The sequence below is a fragment of the Bombus impatiens genome, unplaced genomic scaffold (genome assembly GCF_000188095.3).
Source record: "Bombus impatiens unplaced genomic scaffold, BIMP_2.2 scf_0640, whole genome shotgun sequence".
NCBI classification, from domain to species: domain Eukaryota; kingdom Metazoa; phylum Arthropoda; class Insecta; order Hymenoptera; family Apidae; genus Bombus; species Bombus impatiens.
The window spans coordinates 1,125,728-1,152,655 of record NT_177059.1 but is presented as its reverse complement, the minus strand read 5'-3'; the positions used below and the strand labels follow the sequence as shown (position 1 = coordinate 1,152,655).

The 26,928-nt window shown below is 39.8% G+C and overlaps 1 protein-coding gene across 1 annotated transcript in view; it reads right to left on the bottom strand.

Annotated features, from left to right (window-relative positions):
• Positions 1-26,928, bottom strand: part of LOC100747138 — a 146,642-nt gene that overhangs the window by 31,472 nt on the left and 88,242 nt on the right. Inside the window, exon 2 of the mRNA XM_024369757.2 lies at positions 18,020-18,123. Coding sequence (XP_024225525.1) covers positions 18,020-18,123 — 104 coding nt within the window. The remainder of the gene's footprint in view (positions 1-18,019; positions 18,124-26,928) is intronic.

The following is a 26,928-nucleotide window of genomic DNA, read 5'->3' as shown; positions in this document are numbered from 1 at the left end:
ATTTCGCCAATCTTCTTCGTAACATTGCACGATTAGGTTCGTTATGATTCGCGAAACGACGAACGATATCAGCGGACGATAACATCTACGTATATGTATATAAAATATGTATGTAAAGAGGAGAGTTGCGTTCGTTCGAAATCTTCCTAAGTATTATCTTTGCTTTTAGATCGTAGCTCGCAAATTAAACTCCATCTCTAATTGCCAATTACTCGCGAGACGATGTTATTCTTCGATCCATTAGTCAATTTATAGTCTTCGTTTAACGAAGATAAAAAGAAATTTGTATTTTCCAAATAAAGATTTACAGCTGCAGCTTAGATAGTAATAAATTACTCATTAGGATAATGAATCGTCGAATTTATTACTACTTACAATAAATGTATGATAATGCACCTATAAATAACGATATTCCCAACAGGTTGTTTGAACATTGGCGATGAGTTAAGAAAGATATACAGTATGAGAAAAAGACGCGGCGAAATATACGACTTACGATACGTGTCTAACCTAACCATGGCCATTTATTTCCTTTCTCATCGATCCATTGCTGAACAGTTTCATTAAATATTTAAATTCAACTCGGTCGCCAGAGGCAACTTTTCGATTCCCTAAAAATGAAATTGCCTCTATAAGCATTACGTTACACGCGATAATTTGCCGTTACACGGCGTTCTAAAGTACTTATACTTATCAAGATTTTATAGCGCTTCAAGGAAATTATAGACAATAGTGCTACAACGACTGATAACGCGTTAAAGATTGTCTCGTATCTAACAGTAAAAAAACGAATCGCAGCATCGCGCTTCGAAAGCGAGACGTTTCACGAAACGGATAGACTTTGCAAAATTATCGCTTCGGAAGCGTTACCTTACTTGCTATATCTTTTGCTTTAACTTAACTTCGATCGTGTGCTTTCAGCTAGCAAAAATGACGTTAATGATACTTTCTCTTCGTTAGAAGAAAATCGTTGTTACAGAAAATGACAACTCGGAGCAGCGATTACGAACGAACGAACTACGAGATTAAATAGAAAATCGTAATAAATGGATTTTCAGTGCTGGGCGATTGAAATTAGAAGAAATTACCGTGTCTAGCGGAAGTAAATAATTTTTATCGAATTTATCTCTTTTCGGCAATAAAATTAAATAAATAAAGTTTCGTAAACTACCAGTATCCTCCGTTGACGTTTATTCGTCCGAAAGTTCACATTACGCCAAGTTTTCGCCCTTTTACACCGTCTTAATTCTTGTGTAATAAATTTACGAATTCGGTATTACGTTTTGTCTCGAGATAACAAGCAGGTGTGTCTCTTACATTTTTACCAGAATACTATACTTCGTCCCAATTTTAAATCAAATCAAGACAGGATATTACAATTTTCACAGCTTTTCAAAAATAGAAACACATTCGTTTCTACGCTTTACCAATACTTGCCTTTCTCGATAGTCGAGTAGTATAGCTCTAAACTACAGTAACTCGCGACAGTATTCGACAGTAATACTTCTATGCAAAACATTCTGAAACTTTGTTAGCACCGTAACGAGAGACGACTGTCATAATTATATTTGAAACCAATCTGAAAATGTATGTAGAAGTAACAAGATTTTATTTTATTTATTCTTAGTCCATAACTTTTGGCTTTGGACGACTTTTGGTTTACGTCTCTTATAATGCCCTTACATCACATATATTTCTCTTACTCTAGCACTTCTAATGAGAACTATATACTAACGGCAAATGTTAAAAATAATGTCACCGAATATCGAGGCCGCACCTTGCATAGAAATGTTCCTTCCTCTCGACAGAATCGAAATTATGAACATTAAAATTAAAAACTAGCTAATCGCGTGAGATTTGAAATATTCTCAGTTTGGAAGTTAACAACGAGTCAAAGGTGATGTAATATGCTGGACGAACAAGCGATACAGTGGAATCCCGTTCGAGCAATAATTTCTCGAACACCAGGTAGCGCGAGGTGAAACGATCAGCGCGTACGTGGCGATGTAAAATGAGTTCGATCGTCGACAGAAAGATTGATGAAATATATATTTTGATTAAATGCCTGATCGTTTTTGTATCGATGTCGAAACAAGTCATGAGATTGTAAATGATAGCCAGCGTGAAAAACGAAAGATACTTCTAAATGGGATTTTTGAAAAGAATCCAGGAAACCAGAAGCTTCTATCTTTCTTTGCAATTATCGTTTCAACGTGGAAGCGTCTTTCAAATTCTTTAAATCGTTTTAACGAAAATGTGAAATTAAATCGTAGAATCGAATTCGTCAGCTTGCCGAACAAATTGTACGAATTTGTCGAAACAGGTTCTACGAAACACGGCCGTCGTTTCTAAACGAATCTTGTTAAGAAAAGCTGTAACAAAGAAACAAAGGTACTCGCTCGATCGGTACAGCGCAGCGCAAACAACCAAAATCAAGCTTATCCTTCAAACGCGCGTCTTCGTTCACACAGATAAACCATTAATTAGACGCATAAAGCGTTAATTGGATACGCGTTCGAATACGATAACCCAAGACGTACTAGGGATATCTTGGCAAGTTGGAAAGCTCGACTCGTACTGGCCTACATCTTCATGACCGCGAAGCGCGTGGAGTCGACTGCAGAGTCGGACCTGGTGCCGTGTAGCTCGTAACTCGTTACTCGCAACCAGAATGAGATTCGAGCGTGTTTCGCGTCGCGTTATCGCTCGTGTGGCTGCATTATCGAGTAATTGAACTCAACGGGGGAGGCCGCAGGGCGTATAGACGCATCGATGACCCTGCACGTGCAAAATACAACCCGCAAACCTGCTTTTACGTGAGAAAAAGTCGGTCGTTCCCTCGGGGCGGACGCCAGAAAAAAGGGAAAGTAATTTCTTGTCTGAGGCGGGCGGACGAACGATACAATGTATTTTGTTATCGATCGATACCTGGCATATCGGTGAGGATCGTCTATCGTCCCTTTGATTTTCTTCCACGGTGCACGACGATGCGTGTCTCGACTGCGTTCGACACACTGGCCTTCAAATATTCGCAACGCTATCCCCATCTCCTAAAAAGGCGACCCGGCCACGGCAATTTCAACTTTGCCTCGTAGCTTCTTCGTTACGGTTCCATAGCGAAACAGGTCTCTGGTCAGTGCTATGTAGTACAATGTATAACGTACGGATCTCTGGACAATGGTAGGTAAATCTTGGAAATCGCAAACGCTTGTCAATGTACCGATATCGTTAAATTACCGCGCGAAAGATAACAGAAAATGCGCGCACCAAGACAGAGATAAGGAGAAGAAGAAGAAAAAAGCAAACTGATTCGCGATAATAAAATAATCAAATTATCGTAACTGTGATTAAATTTTCGTAGTCGAAGAGTCGACCGTAGTTTTTAATTCTTCGCTAACGCGAGGAAAGGAACGCGGAGAATGCTCGGTAGTAGGCGACCGTTGTACGATCCACCACGCAGAAGGCGCGTCATCAAACGCAGCAATTTTCGTCCCTCTCTAAATTGGGATTTTCTGGATCCGCGACGCGGCCGGAGTTCGTTTAACTTTCAAATTGACCCCGATTTAAACCAGAAAAAGAAGGTAGAGTGACGCGACGCGACACGTCGCGAAGGAGACAACGGAAGCCGGTCGCAGACGAGTCTGTGACTTCCTGGCTGGATGGGAAAAAGGTCTCGGTCGATGTCTCTGGCTCGTTGCGAAAATAGTACGTGTTCGAGATATTCATGGGTTACGGAGGAAAACGATGAGTTTTCGAGGAAGCTCGCGAATCCGCTGTCTTGGGTATATTCAACCGGAGAACTTTAGATTCGTTCGAAATAAGTGACACGGCAAACTCGTTGAATGCCTCGCGTATTCTTTATTTAGCAGTATCTATACGATAATTTATCGAATATTTCACTGGCTGAAATTGAAATAGCGTAAAAAAGTCGGTTTAACGCTGCTTCTTATAAAGCGAAATAATAGTATTATTTGGAATCGAACTTAATTCGAATGAGTTTAATCGATGATCCAAGTGCTGGATATATTTAACTTTGCTTTCAATGTTCGCAGGCAATTTTTTCTTACGATCCACGACCATCATCCATCATCGTGAACCGTGTACCATACGTAGACCATACCATAAGCATCGACATGTATTGTATCATTTGTAGTGTCTTTACGTTTCGCTTGGACGGGGTCGAAAGAAGAAATACAAGTCTCAAATGATCGTTCACCTGTGGCTAATCAGAAATGCAGCTTCCAAAGAGAAAGAAACGCGAGAAGCAAAGAAAATTAGAAGAAACCGTGGTTCGCTTGGTGAAATGCTACGTGATCGATGCTGATCTTTCTAAATCACGGTTAAATAGTCGTCGTAGGTTAATCGAGCAGGCAATTGCCGATAAATGCGTACGAATGCTATTCGAAAAAATCTGGTCGGCGAACATACGCGACGGGAGCAAGTTCTGTTGGTCAGCGCATTCGAGACACGCGAACATAATTCTCCGACTTATTCTGCCGTGCGCTCCAGATCTAGCTCGGTGATTTGTTTATTTATTCCGGAGAAGGCCTTGCTTCGACGGTTTGTTAGGTACATGCCTGATTAGAGCGAGTAAAATCTTCGGCTTCATTTAAATCCACGATAAGGATAATGGTTACACGTCCGTTCGACTGCCTTCTGGGCTGTCAATTAAACGCGTTTTTATGACTCGACCCTCTGTATTATTAATTACATATTGAAGGATGAGCGTAGCATTAATACCGAGGACGACGCGTTACTCTTATTGCGAGGGATGTGGATCGGTGGTGAAACGGGAGCTGAGAAAAGTTCGGTGGAAAAATGTGCGATAAGATCTTGTTTCCTTGCGAATTCCCGGGTTTAATGAGAGGGTTAAAAATGATTCACCTGTTCGCAGATTGTATCTCTCAAGCTGCAAGATCGGTAAATAGAGGAAGCGCCGAAGGACGCGCTACGAAATATTCCTTCGAGGAGTCCTTCTGAAGGTCCCGATAACGGAAATGCATAAATCAACGGGCGAAGTACTTACGATTAGTCGGAATCGCAGATATTCCTAACGTATTTTGCTATAAACGAGACTTGATATTTAGCTCGAATCCTGTTGCAAATATTTCCGACGATTAATTAATATACCAAGTATTCGCAAGTAGTTAAGCGTAATTTCTATTCATTTATTTGTGTTGACGTATGTTATACGCGTCTATACGTATTTAGGTATAACGCTACGTTATTATACGTCTTATTCACTGAACGAGTACTATCGATATACCGCGTATTGTTATATTTACTTTTTTACGAGACTCTTATCACGAAGAATACTTTGCTTTAAATTCATCCGCATAATAAGAAAATTTGCATTACCTGATGGCTGATCTAACAACGCTTTTCGATATGGTACCTACTTTTCGATTAATTAATAACTTTTCGCACTAAAATAATACGCTGAATTTTATCACACGCTGTGTATTTCTTTAAATCGCGTGAGATTTCGTTAGAGCGCAACTCGCCATCCGTTTCTTTGGCATCATTTAGAGGAAATGTGCGTAATTGTAGAAAAACGTGTCACGCGCGGTAAATGGCACAACTTGCGACTTACGTTCTACGACGAATCGATAAAAACCAACGATACGAAAACATATATACGCATTAAAAAAAGCACGTATAATAAAATTATGCACAGAACCATCGAAGTTATATTCGTTCGACCGAACCGCCTTTCTCATATTGATTTATCTAAATGTAAAGGACATGGGGCTCCATTAGATCGCAGACAGAGAAAAGGAGGGAGAATTAAAAGGAAATGCAGGACTCGATGCATGGAATGCGAGCACGTGACAAAAACAAATTCTAGCAAGGTGAACTCGCGCGAGCCACAGGATGCAGTCGGCATTCAAACGACCTTCAACGCTATTCTAGACCTATGAGACTTCCTCCTGTAGCTCGCCAGGCGTTTCGTTTGCGCGAGGTAGGCACAGACCGATAATCAGACGGTGATTCCTTTTCTCGCTCACGATCCACCCTGCTTCTTCGATCCTCTACCTTGCGTTCCGTGGCATTTTCCTCCGGGAAGCCACGATTAATACAGCATAGAAAAGCAGCTCTCCTCTATCGATTTTATCTCGCAGAAGAATGTGCGCGAGTAGTTAGTCTCGATCTCGAACGCGATACTTCATTTTCAGCCTTGAATCATCCTGTGAATCCGCGTTTCGTTGGAACGAGCGCAAACTCGATCCTTGGATATCGATTCACAGTGTGTTTTAACGAGTTTGTGCTTCGAAAAAGGACAATGAGAAACTCGATGGTTGTTAATTACTTTCAACGTCGTCTTAAAATACCAGATATTCGAGATTATTCTGTTATAAAGAATCCACGCTTGACAGTGTAAACGCGAGTTCCCCTTTTAATCGATGTACTGTTATGAAAATACGAGGAGAACTGCGCCTTGAAACAGTATATCATAAAATTCAGAAAAATGCCCGTATATCAAGCGTGAAACGGTTGTAGCGTTTGAGAAGCATCTCAAATCGCGTCTCACGCAAGAAGAAGAAGAACGCGCTTCGTTTCTTCCAATTCGCGCTATACGTTTGTACAAAAAGTCCGTTGCCTGGTGCACGCATCTTACAGCTAGCGTGCGTCTCTCTTAAATCTTGATTTTTAGACGAAGGCAAAGTTACAGCCAGATATTCCACACCAGTATCGAGCTACCGTATATCAGACGCGTGCTTCTCTTTCCGTAGCTATTGCCCTTCTTAATAATACGGTTCCACCGCGGTATTTTACATCATACGATCGTATGCGCGGTCATTTCCTTCTCAGTTGTTAATAAAGTAACAGTAGAAACACGACGTGAATCGATTTATCGAAAGCTGTTGGCGATTGAAAAAAGCGAAGAAAAAAGACGTCCGAGAGAAGCATCCACGGCGGATGTAACGTTTTCAGATATCGTTTGCAGGCGTTACATCTTCACTGGGATGGCCCACGGAACGAGAAATTTCATAGCGCCGAGTGGCGTGACTGGTATAGCGATTCTCTGAGCAGATCCGAGAACGAATGGCAGAATAATCTCGATTATTATCGGAACACCGATTAATGGAAGATTGGTTAATAGAAAATCGAATAACGGTGAAGAAAAGTGGAAAATAAGAATAGATCCATTATATCGATAAACGTCATTATCAAGTGTATTCGATTTCAAATCGCACCGATCTCGCCGCGCAACGCTTGCAGGTCGCGTGACAGATTTTACACGCGGCTCCTCTTCCTATCTTCCATTGATAAATGATCGCCACGCCGCGTAGCGCCGTCCCTGTCAGGGATACGTATGAATTAGGAGATAGGTGGAAAGCAATAATTAGAAAATCTGTACGACTGCCGGCAAACGGAACTCCATTTTTTCCTTTAGTTTAATCGCTGACCAGCTGGCAGGGTGTAACGACAGATATAGCTGTTTTAATTACAAGGCAGCGATACCTCGTAGAAACAGGTTAACGCGCGTTTATGTCTACAGCTCCTTCCAGACGCTAGTGGATATTTAAAAATACTACGTTTGTAGATATTGATTTAGCGGAGATTGCTACGTATCTCTGATTACGAATTTGTAACCCAGTGACAATGTTTAAACGCGATGCCCCCCGTTCTTTCTTTATGATAAAATAGAACGATAATGTACGTACGATGCGAATGGAATATGAAATTACTCGCTTGTGGGTATTTCACAAATTTCGAAGACATTGGAAGTCGCGATTTTCGGATCAAGTACCGATGCTTTTTCCTTACCCTTTTGGACATTCAAAAGATATCGATAAAATTGTTGGAACACGACGATATTAATCTTATACAGACACCTACACAGGCATTTGAACAGGACACTTACACAGGTCATACTCGCTACTGTATAGACAGTGGGGTTGAAAATCTTTTAAGGGTCACTACGTACAGTCAGTCTGAGAGTAACTAGCCAACTGTCGACATTCCATAACGCTCACTTATATTTTTTGTAATTTTGTTTAATAAATATCACATAATATTATTTCAACATAAATATCGTGTCTTCCACGGATTATTAATCTTAACTTCAAGATTAAATTCTAACAAAAATTAGTCGTACGGAAGCAATTAAGTAAACGATTAAGCTAACGTTATTCGTATTTTAAAAGGCATCGCGGATTCATCGCTTATTTTCAAGAGACTCGTATCTTCCAATCTATCCGATTATTTCCGTCTTCAACTACTTCGTATTAAAATACTTCTTTTCGCAATCCACGTTTTAGTTATTCAAGCGGATCTTTAAGAGCGGTTTACGATATCGATTCGTCATGGCTTACCATCAGAATGACTGACAGAAACCATCAACTTTATTCAAATACAATGTTGCAGCGAATGTTCAATTGCCAGATCAACGTTCAACCGAGTGTTCCACTATCCGATCAGCATCGATTACAAGTAGATTAATGCGACCAGTTTGAACTGCGTTACAGCGGTTGCAATAAAAGAAACAGAATACGAGAATAAGAATGGGATACCGAGGAAAAAGATACAAAAAGTTCGTCCGCTGTTTGTATAATTTTTATCTCTTTTTCCCAGTCTCAGTTGCGTTTTCTCCCTTCGTTTAAATCGACGACCAATGTAGAAAATACAAAAGTTCTTTGCAGAATTGCGTTAAAGTTAAAGTCCCTCGAACGCTAATAAGTCGTATAAACAATACCGAAGACGTCCGCGATTGATCGCAGCCGGCTCCATCGTTTTACAAAAAGCAGGACCAACTTTTTCCTCGATCCGATACGTTCTTATTAATTCTTAAAATAACTGTCTCTGATTTAGAAATAAAAACAACTTATAAGAGAAACAACAATACGAAATACAATGAAAAATTACCATTGAAAACTTTTATGTGTATGATATACCGCGACTGTTATAGGCACGTACGAAACATGTTGAAATTTTATCGCACCACGGTGAGACACGGTTGCGGGGATTATATCGATAAAATTCCAAACTAACGCGAACGTGTATATAGGTAAGAATTAGAGGACATTTACCCGCGCGATGAAAAATTGCAAATCAATCGATAACAATCACGTTAAACGCAACTCTATCGATCTCGTTTCCCGATCATGACTTTTCACGTGGTAGAAACTCCGCGCTAATAAATGGTGACAAGGCGGAAAGTTGACATTATAAAATAAACATCGGATAACTGCTTTCACCTTTCAGCGTAATCTCATTAATCCGATCTTCGACGTGAAAGAGAAGCAATAAGAAGAACCACCTTACCTGAGCAGATCGACAAGCATAAAAATCCTAATATCACGTTATCGATCGCGTCAGTGCAAACATCGATTTCTACGCTAATAAGGCCACTTCTTATAAACGAGCAAATATAGGGGAACCAAAGCTTGTTTCGTGAGTCTGTATGGTTCTAGAAGGCGTTGTCGAGGTATATTCCTTCGAGCATCGGCTTCTTCCAAACCGAAAGTATAATTATGTGTTTTGTGTGAGAGAGGATCTGGTAATTACGCCCGAATTTCACGCTCGGCCCTCTTCGACTCTCGTGCGTTCCGCTTCTCCTCTCTTCTCGTCTCTTCTCTTCTCGCCGAGCTGCTACGAGGCAACACGCTCGCGATCAACACGAGAGAATTTATAATCGGAATCATTTAATCCTCCGAAGACACTGGCTCGATTCATTTGTCTCGAGTTTGAAGTTAGGTTACACTTTAATCGAACGATTCACGCCTTCTCCGTCCGGGAATAATTACGATTTATAAGTTTTCCAGCTATATCGGGAATTGATCCAATAGTGGAGACTGTAATTCCATATTTTAACCTGTACGTGTACTCGGTCGTAGGTATTGGAGTAAATTCTTGTGCAAGAAGTCTCGTATTATAGAGATGTGTCGTTATTACGAATGTTTCAGAGCGAACGTTGATTTCTACCGTAGTTTATCGCGGTTTTTGTCTTCCTTCTTTAAGCATTCTGGGTTAATGTAAGATATCAGATACGAAATTATAGGGTGTGTTAACTAGATGTTAATTTAATACATATATTCATTAAAATGACGAAAGAAGCTATTCGACTGTAAAGCTTTCATTTCTATTTATGAATATTCGGTGAATGTATCCGCATTTTTATTTTCTTCCACGTGGATGTATTATTCATATATTTGATCGATGCCGTACTGTTTGCAGTTTATTCCAGCGTTAAAACTAACGAGAGTAACGTAATTAGTAGAGCACGAAATTAAGTTCCATTACAGATATTACGGTAGAAACGCCCATGTACGCTGCTTTTTAACCAATCAACGATTCGTAGAAGAGATATACGCGATGAACCATCGTGTGTCACATGATTCCTATAACTTAATACGCATCACGTAGAAATTGTGCTAAATGTCGTACAGTATATGGGAACCAATGCGTTAAATGTTACGCGTTATACGCGGAACAACGAGTCGACACGCTGCGGTTACCGCCAACGTTTGCACATTAACGTCTTTATGGGACCAACGTTCGTGGAAATTCATTGACAAACGAAACAAATTCTTTTTAACAAAACGTTCTCATACTAAGAAGATCCTATATCGTACGATAGTAAATTAAATATAATCCGAGTAATTGGACGTAGATTAATAAATAACAAATTAATAAATAAAATAAAACACTAGTACGTTATATCGAGAGTAATATTTATGCAAAGTAGGTGCCATTATCGGTATGTGAAAATATCGAGCGTTTAAAAGCAAACGTTTACACGAACCTATCTATCGTGTAGTTTAATACGGTTGTTATAACGCGGTGCTATTAAAGTTGTGTAAAAAGAATTTGATTACTACACGATTTAAATTAAAATAAAATTAGGACTTATTTATGCGTGGACCAAAAACTTGTATCCTCCGTACATGTATAATCGCCATTAAACGTAGCGATTTCTTGCTATACGACACGAACCTTTATATTCCAATTGCTTCAAGTTGTTTCGATTATCTTCGCTAAAAAATGACGTAATCGTGATTTTACGTATGACGTTCTCTTTCACGTTGACTATATAATATGTGACGATATACCACGTTATCCGAAGATTTGTCTTTCCTTCTTCATCGATGGTATTCAAAGTTCTATCCTCTTGCTGAAATCTTATTTTCTTAGAAGAAACATTATCGATGTTTCGGTGGATTGGCAAATGATTCGTCGAGAACGATATATTAGTAATTGAACCTGTTGGACCCATTGAATCGATGGTTTCTTTAATCGACGTTCGACTGCCGTCATCCCTTAATAACTATAATTTATGAGCGAGACCGGTGCCGCGACTTTTCTTACCCCTCGATTGATTCTAGCCGACGGGGATGCCGCGGCAGTTGATTACGAGCGAAATGCTTGTAATTAAGCTAAAATTTCACGGTCGATCGAATCAATATGGCGGTCGTCTTTCGTGCACTTATTACCATGAAATTACGAGGTGCCGGATCTGTGATTATGACATGATCCTTTAAGCGCTTGGAAAATGCGAACACGACGAAGACGCGACCCAGTCGTCGACCGACGGAAAGATTACGCGAGTAAGATATTCTCGTTCCCCCGGCGTTATTATTGAGATGGCGACGTGATCGTTTGACGTAACGCGCGAAAGAATATCAAACGAAGTTTCTTATAAATTCTTAATCGTTTTCAGGGTCTTCGTTCGTTTCAATTAAGATATAGGTTGCAATGTTTAAGACATCCGTAGCAAGATCGAAGAAAAATTCATTAAATACGTATAACTTGTTTTGATAATCTTTTGGCAATTTCTCTTAATGCTTGCGTTTTAAATATATCCACGCGATAAGGTAGCTGTGGCCAATTAAAATCGAATACAAGAAAAATCCGAATTTCGATAACAATAAAGAATTCCAGCATTCCTCGTTACAGCTACGTTATCGTGTACGTTCTACCGATAAAATTAAATCCTTGAATTCGAAACCAGTTATTCAATAATATCTCGGTAACGCTTCGCCACAGTAATTACACTTGAACAACTATGTCCGAGAGGTAGTTGCAGAAAAGTCATTCGAGGCAACGATGCTTCTATGAAGAAAGAAGAAAAATATCTATGACCACCTTGCTCGTGATAGCTTGATCTTGGAACTGCGAGTTATCAGAAACGTTGATCTGCGGGTTTCTTACATCGATGCGCGTTTTTCATCGTGCAACACGCGGCTTATTTGTATACAATAATGCGAAACGTTGTTTACGAGCGCGACGCTGCCTTGTTGCATAAATTCGAGATACCGATCTCTCTGTCGTTTTTACGATCCGTTTTAGATTTGCTCGTACCGGATGTTACGAAGTGTCATCGCTGAAATTTTACCTTGCATGTCGGACTCGTCTCGGAATAGTCGACTACGTTAAAAATCGCCACTGTATTGTTGCTCTCCGAATAAATTTGCATACGTAACCGCTAGTAAACTCGAATCCTACGGACGTACTTTTAAATTTATCGATATTACTTGTTCCGAGATGACTATCACGATAACTCGATTAGATTTCTACGTAACAACTGTGTTTTAAGGGATAGTTTGTGCGCCGTTTAAATACTCGTCTTAAATGAAAATACACGTTTACCGAGATCGCAATTTTCACGAAGTAAAATCGCATTTGCATAATTGAATTATTTGGTAGAAGAGACTGTATCGTTGTTTATGTACACGTATACTCGTGCATAAACGTATACGAATTGGCGAAAGGAAAGCAAGTTCGATTAGTAGCAAATAGATATAAATTAAACTGGACGTGAAAATGAATTACTCGTGCAAACACCAGTTGTATTTAGCTCGATCTTTCTCGACATATAGTTTACACGTAGCCTTTATTCCTTACGAGCCGTATAACTTGATGTTGTTCTCTCGTTGCCGAAACTTAAATCTATATGTATATCGCAATCTTTTTACGAGCTTACTCGATATCTTCGATTATGGACTTGAGAGATGGTCAAGGTATCTCGACACTGACATTTCGGGATAAACACTTGATCGATCGTGTGAGAAATTGCGCTTATATTTTGGTCAACGTTTCCTGCACATTGACGTCTACTTGTTCAGGGCAGACCTGAAACTGACGGTTCTATAGCCGACTGTCTCCATTTATACTGCGCGATGTTTCGGTTGGCTGATCAAACCGATGACTCAACTCGGAAATTCTAACCAGATGCTCAACCCGGAAGATCTTACCGGAATTCGATTGGCCAATCAAATTAAACGACTTCCGGTAATATCTTCCGGGTCGAGCATCCGGTTAGATCTTTCGAGACGAATCATCGGTTTGCTCAGGCAATCGAAACATCCCTCGATATAAATGGAGACAGTTGGGATTTGAAACCCTCGGTTTCGGGCTTGCCCTAAACCAGTAGACCGCGATGTTTACGAACCGTTGGCCCAGAATGCCAGGGCAAAGTCCAAACACGGTAGCTTATTCCGAAAAGTCAATATCGATAAATCTTCAAATATATCTACTCGTTAGGATGTTCGAGTTTGCACTTGCAATTTTTCAGCTAATAGCCTCTCATTTTATCCAACTATCATTCTATTGTCCATTTACTCCTATTTCTGATAATAATTTCCTAAGATATAGATAGATTAATAATTTTACTCGGATACGACGAGCTTTTCCAGCTGCGCACGACAAATACGAATTTTCTGTTTTTTTAATTCGGTTATGCGAATCGATCTTCGTCGCTTTGTCGATCCCCGTGGAATGCACAGCCATTAAAGATTAAATACCGATAAAGAAAATAAACGATCGAAAAGTAATATGATTTTTGACAGGCGATCGACCACGATAAACGACAGAAACGACCAATTACAAATTTATCCTTTTATCCCCTCCATTCGCAAACAGAATTTCAACCGCTTGACTTATCAGGTGATAGGTACTAATTGCCGCGAACCTATTTGCTTATCGTTTGCCCTGTCCATTATAGGCTAATTAATAATTTGGCGATAATGATTCGCGAGATTGTCGCGTAGGGCAGGAATGCTAATTCGTTCTGGAATCGGGTCTCGATCGTGGTTCCCGCGTCGTCGCGTCGCTTTCGATCGGGCGAAAATAGCAGGTACTCGCGGTGCAGGAATTACGTCGTGCACGGTTTACCTGACAAGCCAGCCAAACAGAACATTAATCCGTTACCGGCCGCGTACCAACACCAATGAAATGTTTGCCTAGCTGCTCGTGTTATGTAGATTAGTTATCAGATACACCGGTCTCGAGTTCGCGTTGGAACTTGGGTGCACTATTCGATCCCTCTATGCACAGTGCCCCGCTGAGAATGTAAATTGGACATCCGTGAATTTATCGCGGTTCGCCCTGTGATTTCTTCATTGCGAATCGCTTTGGGTAGACTCGCAACTTTCAGAGAGTCGCGCGATCTCGAATTACGCGCAAAATCAATTGCTACCTCGTCTCATCGTTGTTCGCGGTGTTTCTTCCTTTATCGACCTTCGTGTTGGAACACCAACGACGAAAGGCAAAAGTTGCCGCAACGGAGTTATCGTAACGAGAGTTCGAAACGAATGCGATTTCTGTTAGCGTGAATTTTGATAAATTCGAGAGAAACGAACGCGTGGGAATTGAGCTAACCGTCGGAAATAGGTAGCTGTACTTTATCTTATACGCGATTACGCGAATCGATCGGTAAAACTATATTTACCATGTTATCCTGTTCAACGATAGCGATAATACAGGTTGTTGATAAGAAATACGTCGATCTTGTATTTGAATTTGTAGAGTTTGTAGAACGAATAATGTAGAAAAATATTTGATCGATAAATACTATGGCGTCTACAGTAAGAAAAATATATTTTACGTAAAATCCTCTTGATACGTTTTCTTCGATACCTTCTCTTGAAATGTTCCAAGTACGTCTTACACATATATCATTGCTCGAAACGTGAATTCATTTCTCAAATTCCATATCTTATTAATCAAAAAATGTAAAAACATGAAAACTCGAATCAAACCGGTAATTCCAATACCACGCTTGCCCCTTATCAATTGAACCTGTTCCGCAAGCTGCTCCAGTTCATTGTCCATTCCAGTAATCGCCATCATCGATCTCCGGCAAACGTTCGTAACCAAAAATTCTTACCGTGCTAACGACGTACCTACAAAGTCTGTTATCGAAAGAAGAAGTTAAAGGATGAAAGTTTGCATCGAAAATCGGCCAGTCATATGAGTAATGGAGCAGTCCTATCGAACAGACAGCGGATACTACGATCCTCGACATAGTAACAAATCCACGTGTTGGTGATGGTGTGTCCGTGATTGCTAGCATGCAGATACGCGGCGGTCTTTATTAGCTGAAACATCCATCCAAGTACATTCCGAGAGCGGACCGACTAGATGTACGATACGATTTTGTTCGATGTTTCCATTCCTGATACGGCTCGAAACGTACCAGACCACTTTAATGAAACGCGTTTTTTAACGAGACTAGCTTCGAGTCTGGAGACGTTTACCACGTCTTTATTTCAATCTCCTTTGCCTCTTCGATCAGTCTGCTTAATCGTTGAGCGTCAAAGACCTCTTTGAATTCTCGTCCTTGTCACATAGTTCTAGCTTCGATAGTTATATGTACAGGCTGATTCGCGCAACAGGGACAAATCACGTCGAGTCGTTAAGTTGCGATTGAATCGATGGGACAAACTTTAACGAGTGGTAATATTAGCCCGGTAAATTCAAATCTCGAGGAAACGGCATTTATCTTACGTACGCGTCGATCTAATAGAAAAGACGTTAGAGAGGGGTTAGGTTCGAGATGGATCAACGATCGATATTTCGGTGTACAAAGGAACGTGCACAATGCGTATATTTGTGCACAGGATGAGTCGTCGTTCCACCTAAATTACCTGTAAATTGTTCGCCACGTGAAAAACCTTGTTACGCTATCGATGGAAGCTGCACCTGCTTTTTTATTCAAAAAAATCTTAGTGCTACCGTTTACACGAGAAATTACACGAGAAATACACGCGTATTATTTGCATGTGGTGTGTGTTAAATGGTGGAAATACAGTCCTTCTCGAGTCGTTTCTCTTTATCCTCTGACATTTTCTTTTAACTTTAAGCAAAAAGGAAATGTTACTTGTATCAATTCCGTGAATCACCCTGTACAAAGACGGAAGAAGAAAGAAGGGAAGAGAGAGAGAGAGAGAGAGAGAGAGAGAGAGAGAGAGTTGAGCGTCGTCGAAACGGTACACGAAGACTACCTCGGACCGCGTTCCGTATCTTACGCGCATTGCACACTATCACGATGTACGTCCAGTTTGATTTTGTGTCGCTCGCATATCAGCTGGTTTTAATCAACGGTGCTAGGTCGTTCTCCACGCTCTAGATTACACTGGAATTCGTGACGTTAAGTCGAAATTATTGTTCGCTCGAGTGTACCTGCACTGTCAGCTTGTTTGATTAAAGGGTGTTCGCTGGATGAAATACCGGCGATTCGAGTATACAGTTTCGGTTTCGTCCTTTTGCAACGATAAACATTTGTGCACAGTTCGCTGGATGGTAGGCGAAATTGCTTCTTAAAACTTATTAAATGTCGTTGGTTTAGTCTATCGAAGTTCGATACCTATCCGTGTGTCCGTGCTTTTATCCGTGTATTCTATATTCGGAAATCTGCGTTTACGCGTTAAGCTCGGATATCGTTTTGCAAATTGTAGTCTCGTCCGATATCGCTTTATGGTATGGTATCGAGTGAGATACGGTTAAAGGGGAATCGTAAACGTTAACAGATTTTTGCCACGTCTCTAATTTTAAGTCGACAAATGTGTAATATAAAGATTCGTGGTAAAATAAGAAGAACGAAGAGAATATACGTCGCAGGATTCGGATATAGGCCATCGCCATTAATCCTGCTTGAAAGATCTCATCGTTCTATGTTCTCTACGTTCGATAGCTTGGAAAATAGTGTGAAAGGGCAACGTGAACCTCGTTTCGACGAACAACGAAGAATGAGCTGAAATCGTGGCAATTAATCACGGGAGAAAGCATCAATTTCCAAGGTTGGAAAGAATTCGAAGCATTAAGTCCGGATGGTTTATATGTACCGACACTGAAACCTAGCTTTCCTACGAAATCGAATCAAATTCCAATTTCCTTGTTACACGGATAGCTGTGGAAACGCGGCAAAAATCGCCAAAGTAACAAGATTAATCGGTCATTAAATGTATCCTCCTGCGAAATGGTACACAGTCAAGAGTGTATCAACCCCAGGAGAACGCATTCCTTTTGTTCGGTACTAGTTACAGCGACGCGGTGGAAAAAACGAACGAAACAGGGAACGATAGCAGTTAAGGGCTAAACCTGTTTCTCAGGCTCGGCATAGCCGCTCCTGTATTCCGATCAAACGTCATCTACTTTAATTAAGTCTCGAAAACGTTGATCGTGCCGACGACCGCCGATTCGTCTTCTCGTTCACGAATTCGAACGTTCGTATTTATTGCGATCAATCGCCAGGCAAAATGCCACTTTAGATCGTTAGAAAAGTTGGCTCGCGACTGTTATTCGTTTAACCGCCTAGATGTTTAAAAATCGTTCTCTTACAGATATTTGCTTCGCGTCGTTTGTTCCTTGTTACGTCGGTTACGTTTTATCCTCGTTCGACTCGCTCGACTCTACAAAAAGACCACGTAACGGCCAACGAAACTGCCACGAAATTCTTCTACGCGTATTAACTCTAGCTCGTCGTTAGCGACAATCGGACCGAAATCGGTAATTGTAAGAGCGCGTTTGTTAACGAAATAAGCGAGTTCACCCGATCGAGATCTATAGCTGGCATCGCACGAGCCGATTTTCTTCTCCCGGCTGCGTTTCTATAATTTAGATGATAGCGATAGGGTATCGCGGAATGGAGAGAAACGACGCGGCAAGGCGCGGGTGTCGCGTGGCAGCTCGATTTTCTCAGCCGAGGAATGCTCCGACCGCCTGTCGGAGGCGTGCTACGAATCGATTTTATCGAAAGGAAGAGCAACTTTTTCCGACGAATAGCTTGACTTACCGAGCCGTACAGAAGACCACAGGAATCCATGCACAGGTACAGACAGGTCGCAACACCTTGGATCCTCAGTTGACCCCTGGATACAGACGTTCGTTGAAATATTGCTGGAAAATAAAAAACGGGTCGATTAACGATTGGCTCATGATGCATTAACGCGAAGTTTCATCGAGTTCAACGTCGTTGAAACGTCGTTGGAATTTAATTTACTCCGTAATTAGCTCATTTTCTGATCAGATACTTCTTGTTGGCTATGCGATTCAGAATGGATAAAGGGGAAATTAATTTAGTTTGCTGCTAAGGATGACCTATGCGGTGTTCGTTGTTACAGCGGTTATTAGCAGTGATCGATAGCTTGCTTTTTATCGCGATAGATCTTTGGTATATTGTTTATTTAACGAAGCGATCGTCGTTAAACGTTCTTTACCCCAGGATTCGGAAAGAACTTTCGACGTTGATCTTTTTGGTTCCTTGCTACTACCAATTTTCCACATGCCAACCACTTGAAAGTCCGTTTATCCTGTAGCACCGGATGTGCCTGGTACCACCGTACTTGGTCTCCTTTCTGATCCGAGTCTATACAGTGTAATCATTTCCATTTTTCCTCGTATGGAAATACAAAGTATATATCACGCGCATTTTTGACAATGCTCCGGCAAAACGATCCACGAGTTTTTCACCTCGAGGTATCGATTATGGGAATTGAAATAACCCAAGGGGCGAGTAATCAAACGTTTTATAAGTTAAAGACGCACGGCAGCTTAAATCGCTAGTTATCGATAACATCGCAGAGACATGTCGCAAATAATAACCGTCCCTCCTTTCTTCTATCTACTCCTGCTTTACGATTACATTTGCTGCGTGTTATATCGCAGGTGATCGTTAACCCAGTATATGGCGACTAAAAATCATACTAATAATATTGTTGCCGGTATCGGCGATTTAATTGAACGTCGATCAAGAAAGAAAGTCCCGGCTACTCTTGTGTGGCCCGAGTAAATGTGAAATTATTGTATGGAATTGTCGTGTCGGTGCATGATGCACGCTGTTCCTTTTTCTGTTCCCAACATTTGCTATTATTTATTACGCGTCGCATTTATTATATTTTATTCCTTTTAAACATTGCTCCTACGTGTCTTTATACCTCACGTTTTAGCGTAATAGAGGCATCGTCTATTGAAACGATCTGTTCCACTTCTTACAATTTGTCATTAACAACGTCGCGACACACAAGTACGCGTAAAAAGCGACATCATTTATAAATGTTACTCGATCTCTTTTAACATTTCTTTCTTTTAATGGAACGATCGTGAAAAATTCAACTTTTAAAGATTCCCCGAAAAAGCAACGCACTAGCGATGCGCACGCTTTCTATGCGCGAAGTTCGAGATACACGTTCGAAACTGGAACTTAATCATATGTATCTGTACATCGAGATACCGATTCTATTAGTAAGATGTATATATTCGATGGAAGAAACACAGCGGAGTCGTAAATTAAGGCGCGAACAAGAGCGCGCGCAAATGAACAGAATAAACCAAAACGAAGAAGAACAATCAAACAAGAACTGATTTTCAGTAGCTGAAACGAGAGTATCGATTTTCGTACCGAGTTTAAGTAACGTTTCTAGGACTTACGTTACGAGATTCTCTGCGTGTACGAATCTCATAAAGAAGAGACATTGTTGCGAGGATATCGACATGCAGATAACATTTTACTAAACGAAGAAACCAGTGTACGCGTCATGCGCGTTGTTGATTTACTTTTATGTGTCGGATAAACGAAAAGTAGATGCATTCGTTTACCGAAGCTAGTGTTAAATACGTGCGCAAGTAACTCGTGTTTGCAGAATTTCATTTACGATTCAAATTACTTTATTCGATTCTAGCGAAATAATATACAGCTCATATTTCAATTAACGCTACGTAACACCCTATTATCATAGCATCGTAATACCGCATATTACACTGTTAAATATCATCAAAGGAGCCTATTTATTGGAACGAAATTTTAATTAGTCCCTAATCGAACTGCCGCTAATTGAATCAACTTATCTGAACGTAAACTCCTATTATTTGATGATATTTAATTTATAGATAGTGGAGGGAATTAGCGTGTCTACTCCTACATGTATAAATTCCAGTTACGTTAACTATTCATCTCCCGATCGGAGATATGTATATGGAGTTCTATAAAATGCACCAGTACCGCATAATATTACAGTATATCAAAAACGAGTCTTTTAATAGCAATTCCGCTCTTAGGAGTAGCAACAAAAAAAAAAAAGACAAGAGAAGAAAAATATGTTCGATTCTAGAGTCGCGTTTACTGGAACGAAACGGCATACTACGTATGTATATACCTGTAAACGGGTCGTTACTCCATGTAATCGGGTTTTTTAATCGAGTTTCAATGCTAGTCTCCCTCTATTACCAACGCAACGCCTCTAAGCACTCTGCCTTATCTCTTTGACTCGTTCAAGGTGAACGCGATACTGTCGTCGTTACGATTTGACACGCGATCAGAAGCGCGCAGCGTGATCCCGCTCACCTGCGTCCTGTAAATTTCACCAGCGTGTAAACACTCTGCCTCCGAGTTGACCGTGTCTTTTTCTCCTTTCGTTCTTGTTTCGCGTACGTACGATCAAATAAGCTGCTCGTTTTACCCTCTGACAGGAACACACGCGCCAACGCGTGACATATCAGGAGAGTGAGAGTGAGAGAGAGAGAGAAGAAAAAATTGACCGTGATCACTAGCGATGGGCTTAAATGCGTCGCAAGTAAGTTCCAAGGTAATTACTTAGTTTCCTTTCCTACTTTTCGCTATTCGACTCTGCTCCTTTCTTTTTTTTTTTTTTTATAAAAAATAAGGAATCGTTAAAAAATTACCAGAAACGTTGGGTTACTTTTTTGGGGCCAATAGTTTGTGCAAACACGTTGAAATAGACTTGTTAAAACCAACGTTTCTTGGAAATTCGTACATTAAACGAGCTAAATCGAAAAGATATTCAACTTTTGTTTATTTTTACCTGTAAACCCTTACGTATCTCTCAAGGCAGAGTTGAAAAATTTGGTCGTACGATCAAAATTGAGCGATCTCACTAAACCGCGTAACTATCGTATTATACATATTTAAAAAAAAGAGAGAAAATGATACTTTCGAGTAGATTCGAACCCGATCGTTGTATCTTGCAAATAGTATAATAAACAATATGCAACGGACCTGGGATATTGTATTTAGTTTCGGTTTTTAAATAGGTACATACATATTGAACTTGATCCCATCGCTAGTGGTGATGTTTGAATGAAATTCAGAAGAGAAGCGGCAAGACAAGTCGAAGGCAGGGAACGGAAGGATGTCGTAAAGTGGCAATTTGTTAATGTAAACTGATGTCTCGAGCGAGCTGCTCTCGTGCAACCCAATCGAAGCGTGTAATTTTTGTATTTTGTTTGTCACACAGTTAGCACACCTCTGACGAGTTTTTATTTTTGAAGAGTATGTCTCGAATGAAAAAGGAAGAGACGAACCAAAGAGGCATATAAGCTCGTGTTTGCTCTACAGATACTTAAGGTTGCGCCCGATCTTTTTATCCTTTGCTTTAATATTTACTTTGTACGTTGCAAATTTCAAATGCATATTAATTCAGCTATTTTTAATTAATTTAATTTATTATCATATCATTATTATAAGAAATAAGGCAAAAATAACATGAGAAACGATGCAGGCATTACATTAATCGTACCAATACGTATGCTGCTAATGATAGCGTAAATAATTCTTCTCGACATATCAAAATCGCTGCGAAAAAGATTATTAATTAAAAATTTCGTCGCTCATCGTGTAATCATGATCTCGGTACCTGCTACGGTATATTCCCTGACATTTATTTATCGTGACGTAATACGACTCGAGTAACTCGGGCAACCATTCCGCGGCAACTTTTTAATTACTCGTAATCAGAATCACAATCGAAGGAAGAGACAGAGGGGCGAGAAAGGGATAGAAGTTGAGATGAAAGTTACGAGAGAAGTAAAAAGACATAGACGCGATCCGATCGAAATTGTCGAATTCTAAATAATCAAACCGTTATTTCTTCATCGTATCAAGGACCCACGACATTTAATACGTGACGAACGACGACAAAACCGACCTAAAACTGGCATAATGCAACCCTCGTTGGGTTCTCAGCGCTGCTTATGAATTAGTAATCTCCAATTATGCCATTGATCTTACACATTTCGGTGTATTTTTATGTTTTTCCTTAACAGAGTTTTTATCGTTGATACGATGCGATTGGTGTGTTGGACAGGATGCCAATGGATTGTAAATCCGTTTCATTTATTCAAAAATATACCAGTTGTTCGCATAATGACCCGCTTTTTGCTCGCTTCGCGAGGCAAGCGGACGTGTCCCTAGAGACAATTAAGCAACGACCCGTTTCGAATAGAAATTAAAGTACTGCTCGTTTGGTCGCCACCTCGAGAAATCGACGATCATGTGATTTCTTGACCAGGACCGTTATTACAGCCACGCGATCCACGCATTCGACAGAAAAAATCCGAAGATTGTGGCTCGTGATTGTATAAATGGAATTATTAATGGTTTGACATGGTAACGGGTGTTATTGACGCCGAGGTGCAGCAGGATCGATGCTACGGAACCTGGTAGTTGGAGGTTTGATACAGGCAATGGACAGAATTCTAAAATTAGCGTTATAAGGATAGAAATAGCAGGCTTTTAAAAGCTGTAAATTTGCAAACACGGTAAACTCGAAAGCAACGAGCGTAATGAAACGAGTTGAGAAATTGCACGGGGCATGGACAGAATAGTAACAGTAAGGTTAATATCACGAGAGTAAAAATGATAGGTTCGATAGATAGTGAGTTGTAGTTTCGATGTGTTGAGAAATTAAGACAGTGGCATTAGGATTAAGATATACAGTGATAATAAATTTTCCAAAAGTATAATCGGATATTAAAACAACTTTCAATTTGAATTATATCTTGAAATTCTTATTTCGAAGCATCTACGAGAAATTTAACAAAATTGCATGATTAAATATGGCAGGTACGAAAAGATCCAATTAAGAAATTATACCTATGTCTGTAAGTGGTATAAAGGTTTTTGCGTAAAAAAATATTTCGCACACGAGTCTATATCTCCCAAGTCCGTTTCAAAAGAAATTAAAAAAGGAGTAATTTATTTTATAATTTAATATGGTTGTATAAAACGTTCATGAATATATTTATTAATATTCGCTGGATATTTATCGAATATTTATTCGAGAGTCTTTGATAAAATAAAATAGTAAACGTACCGAACTGAATATATAATACGTCGATTCATTTAACAACCGAAACGTACGCTCCAATTCCGCCGGTACAATCAGCAAACCAATTTCACTCTCCAATTACAGAACATGCAAAATTTCGCCGTTGCGCGCATATATTATCCAAAGAAAATTCATTTTTACGGATTATGCGGATAAATAATATTCCAGATGCCACATAGCGATCGAAAGTACACTGTCATTATTCAAATTACAGTGCGGTTAGTTTTTGCCATTTTTATAGATTCTTGCGCGGTAGTGACGACAGCCAGCTCTGCTTGTTTCCGTTCTCGATACTGGCCAATATTTCAGTGTTAAATGTTTGCCTCGAGTGCGTTTCAGCGTATTATATGTAAGCTTATCCAATGATCGTGCGTGGGTACGCGTTCTTTAACGTACACGCGAATTATAAGCTTTCTCTATTCTTATTTCCAGATCAGTTGAAATTCCTTTTTTTAGATATTAATTTATGGCAGGCGGCAAATCAATCTAAACCGTACGAGATATTTACAAAAATTTGCCAAACGATCATTTAGAAAAATTATACGTTATTCTTTGGTAAATTAGCGTGGTGAAATTTTACGCGAGAATCTTACGCACGATTGAGAGGTCTGTTCCACTAGGTAAATGGACGAAGCAGCCCGTATCGACAAAAAAGTATAAGATTAACTTGCTCGCAGCTAGAACAATTAAGTCTATGTCTTCGGTACCACAGCCAAATGGACGGATTAGCAGCCGTCGGTGCAATTTATCCTGCTTGTCACTCTTTCGTGATTGCTAACTTGGGGGTTGAAGCGCGGTTGATGAGATAGGTAGGTACGAGCTGACATCCGAGGTTCTCATCGCTATCTCTGGCACGTGTGAACATTCGAAGGGAATTTTTAAAACGTTCGATTACAATGTTTGTAATCTAATTCCAATTTACTGTTGTTTATGTCATCTTCTCGAAATAAATGAACTTGTGGAAGTAAGTCATTGGTTTCTTGAAAAACGAATATTAATCCTGTACTATGTAATGAGATTAACGAGTCGATTAATTTGGTTTCGAAGAGACTCGTATTATGTACTACTCGATAATGATTTAAGGATCCGTAACGTTTCGCATTGACACAATTATTTACGGTACGATTATTCGATACTTTGCTTGAAATATCCTTTCAAGTCGTTTCAAGCGAGTCGTCTGATCGATCGTTTTAATCAACGGGAACAAGTATAGGAAGAAGGATATTTGAAATTGATAGATTCACACCGATAAAGCGGTCACGAGTTGCTTGGCATCGAGCAACTTGACAAATCTCGACGAGATTTAAGATACTGATCTGCTTAAAACTCTTTATCGATGAGTCTACCGGTCGAACCACACTTTCACCGCTCCTACCTTTCCTCTCCTCGTTTCTCCTTCCTGTCTCGCGTCAATGTGCCACAGCGAGTACCGGCGTACACTTATTACGCGAAATTAATCGATCTAACAAAAGAAAAGCGTGGCATTGTATCGTTGACACGTTTCTATCCGGTGCGATGATGAAATGTTTACGAAGTATGGCCAACAAGAGTCGGCTGACTCAGCGCGTGTCGCTTCGCGATTAATTCAATTTCGCCCTGATTCCATCGTGACCACATAAAAACCGGCGGGACCGTGATTAATTCCCGCGGCCAGAATTGCCGCCGAACAAAAACTGGTAACCGATATATTATTCGTAATTTCGTGAGAATGTGTTGTCCTCGGATACGCGATAGCCTTTTTTGCCTGAAAAATTATTATACGACGAAGGGAAACACCGGCTAAGTTTCCGCGTATACTTCTTGCTTTATTTTATTCGACTATGGCGATGGATTTTAATGAATTACTTGATAAAATTGATCTTCAATTGGTAATTTAAAACGAAAGAATGCGCGCTTATTCGTGTAAAAATAAACGAGGCAGCAAAATACAGGCATGGACGCTGCTCCGTCCGTGTAAAGTAAGAACAAGTAAAGCGCGTCGTGTTTCTCGAATTTGTACGTGATTGATCGTGACGAAGTATCTTTGGAACTACAAGCGGATACTTACGTACATATATGTGTCGTGCTAATATGTTAAGAGCGGAAGAAGAAGAGCAATAAGTTTCAAACGCTTCGTTTAACGCGATAATAATTGGGCATTCGATGAATCTACTTACGGGCTCGAAGATAGAAACGGATAATAATATATGGAGATCGTTCGTTTTATATTATGTTGTAACGCGACAGACAGGAATAGCGCAATAATCGAGCGTCAAACAAGCATTAAAGCGTGTCTCATTTCAATCCAACCTTCAATAATTCTTACTTAGATTGTCAAGAAGCGGCGCACTTAATAAGTTGCTTGTTCGGTTGATCAGCGAAATGGACGAGCCAAGTTTTTATGAAGTTTTCGAACTTAAGGAAGACCGAATGATATCAAGTGTTCTATTGGGTCATTGAAGCTGTTGAGCAATCAACTTCAATTGAATGACTATTAGATGCTTTACTTTTTAGCATACCTATTTACAGCCGTTTATGAACTGCAAATTTATGTATTGGGACTAAGCATTTCTTCTGTAGGATGTTTCGTAACGCGAAGAACTTTTTGAAATTTAGTGCATAAAATGTAAGTTTATCGAGGAAACGATATTTCGTAATACAGTGGAAAAATTGAGCGATAAACGTAGGTTAAGGAATAATATTCCTCCCTACGAGTTTATTCCATGGAATATAAAGAGAAATTTGTATACGATCAAGCTCGATAATCGATACGTGGTTTTGAACGAATGTAAATTGTGCAAGTTTTGTTAAACGAGCGATAGATTAAAAATCTTGTTATACGATAAAATAATATGTTAAATTTCTAAGTATTCTGCGTATTGTATGTATGGTAACGATTGAAGATCACAGAAGGAGAAGAAAAATAAATCACATTTTTCATGTTTTGGACAGGAGCAATTTTACAGCATAATATTTTGTCGATTAATCTTTTATTTAGTTTTGATTTTCCACACATCTTTACCACTCTATGGAATGTTTAAAAAATATCCACAGTTATAACATTATGCCATTGTATCGTTACGAAACTTCGTAATCCAAGTCGAATAATTACACTGCGAATACTTATGTAAATTTATATTTTCGTGAATATAATTAAAAATATGGGACTGTGATAGAAAATTGCTTCGTCCTACTAAACAGTGCAACGAATACCTTATTTCGGATATTTCACGTATATGTACATATACGATTACTGCTGCAAATAACAATAAATAACAATACTTCGTAGCAAAAGAGAAAAATTGTTTTAATTTATTCCCGACAGGGTAAAGCAACGTCTAAAATAACGCGTATCTGCACCGTGGCTACGAAACAAAGTTCGACGGCTCTCATACGCTGAGAGGAAAAAGAAAAACTAAAGAAAATAGCACGTATACGTACACCTTCGCCGATGTTTGGTGTCGATAAACGCTTGGAAGACAAAGTGACATGTCATATTCTCTGTCGTTACGGACGAATCGGTGAGGAGCGTGTGAAACGATGCAGAGAATCAATTGGAACGTTGCTGTTCGTTAAAGCCGCGGGTCATTAACGCGGCGTG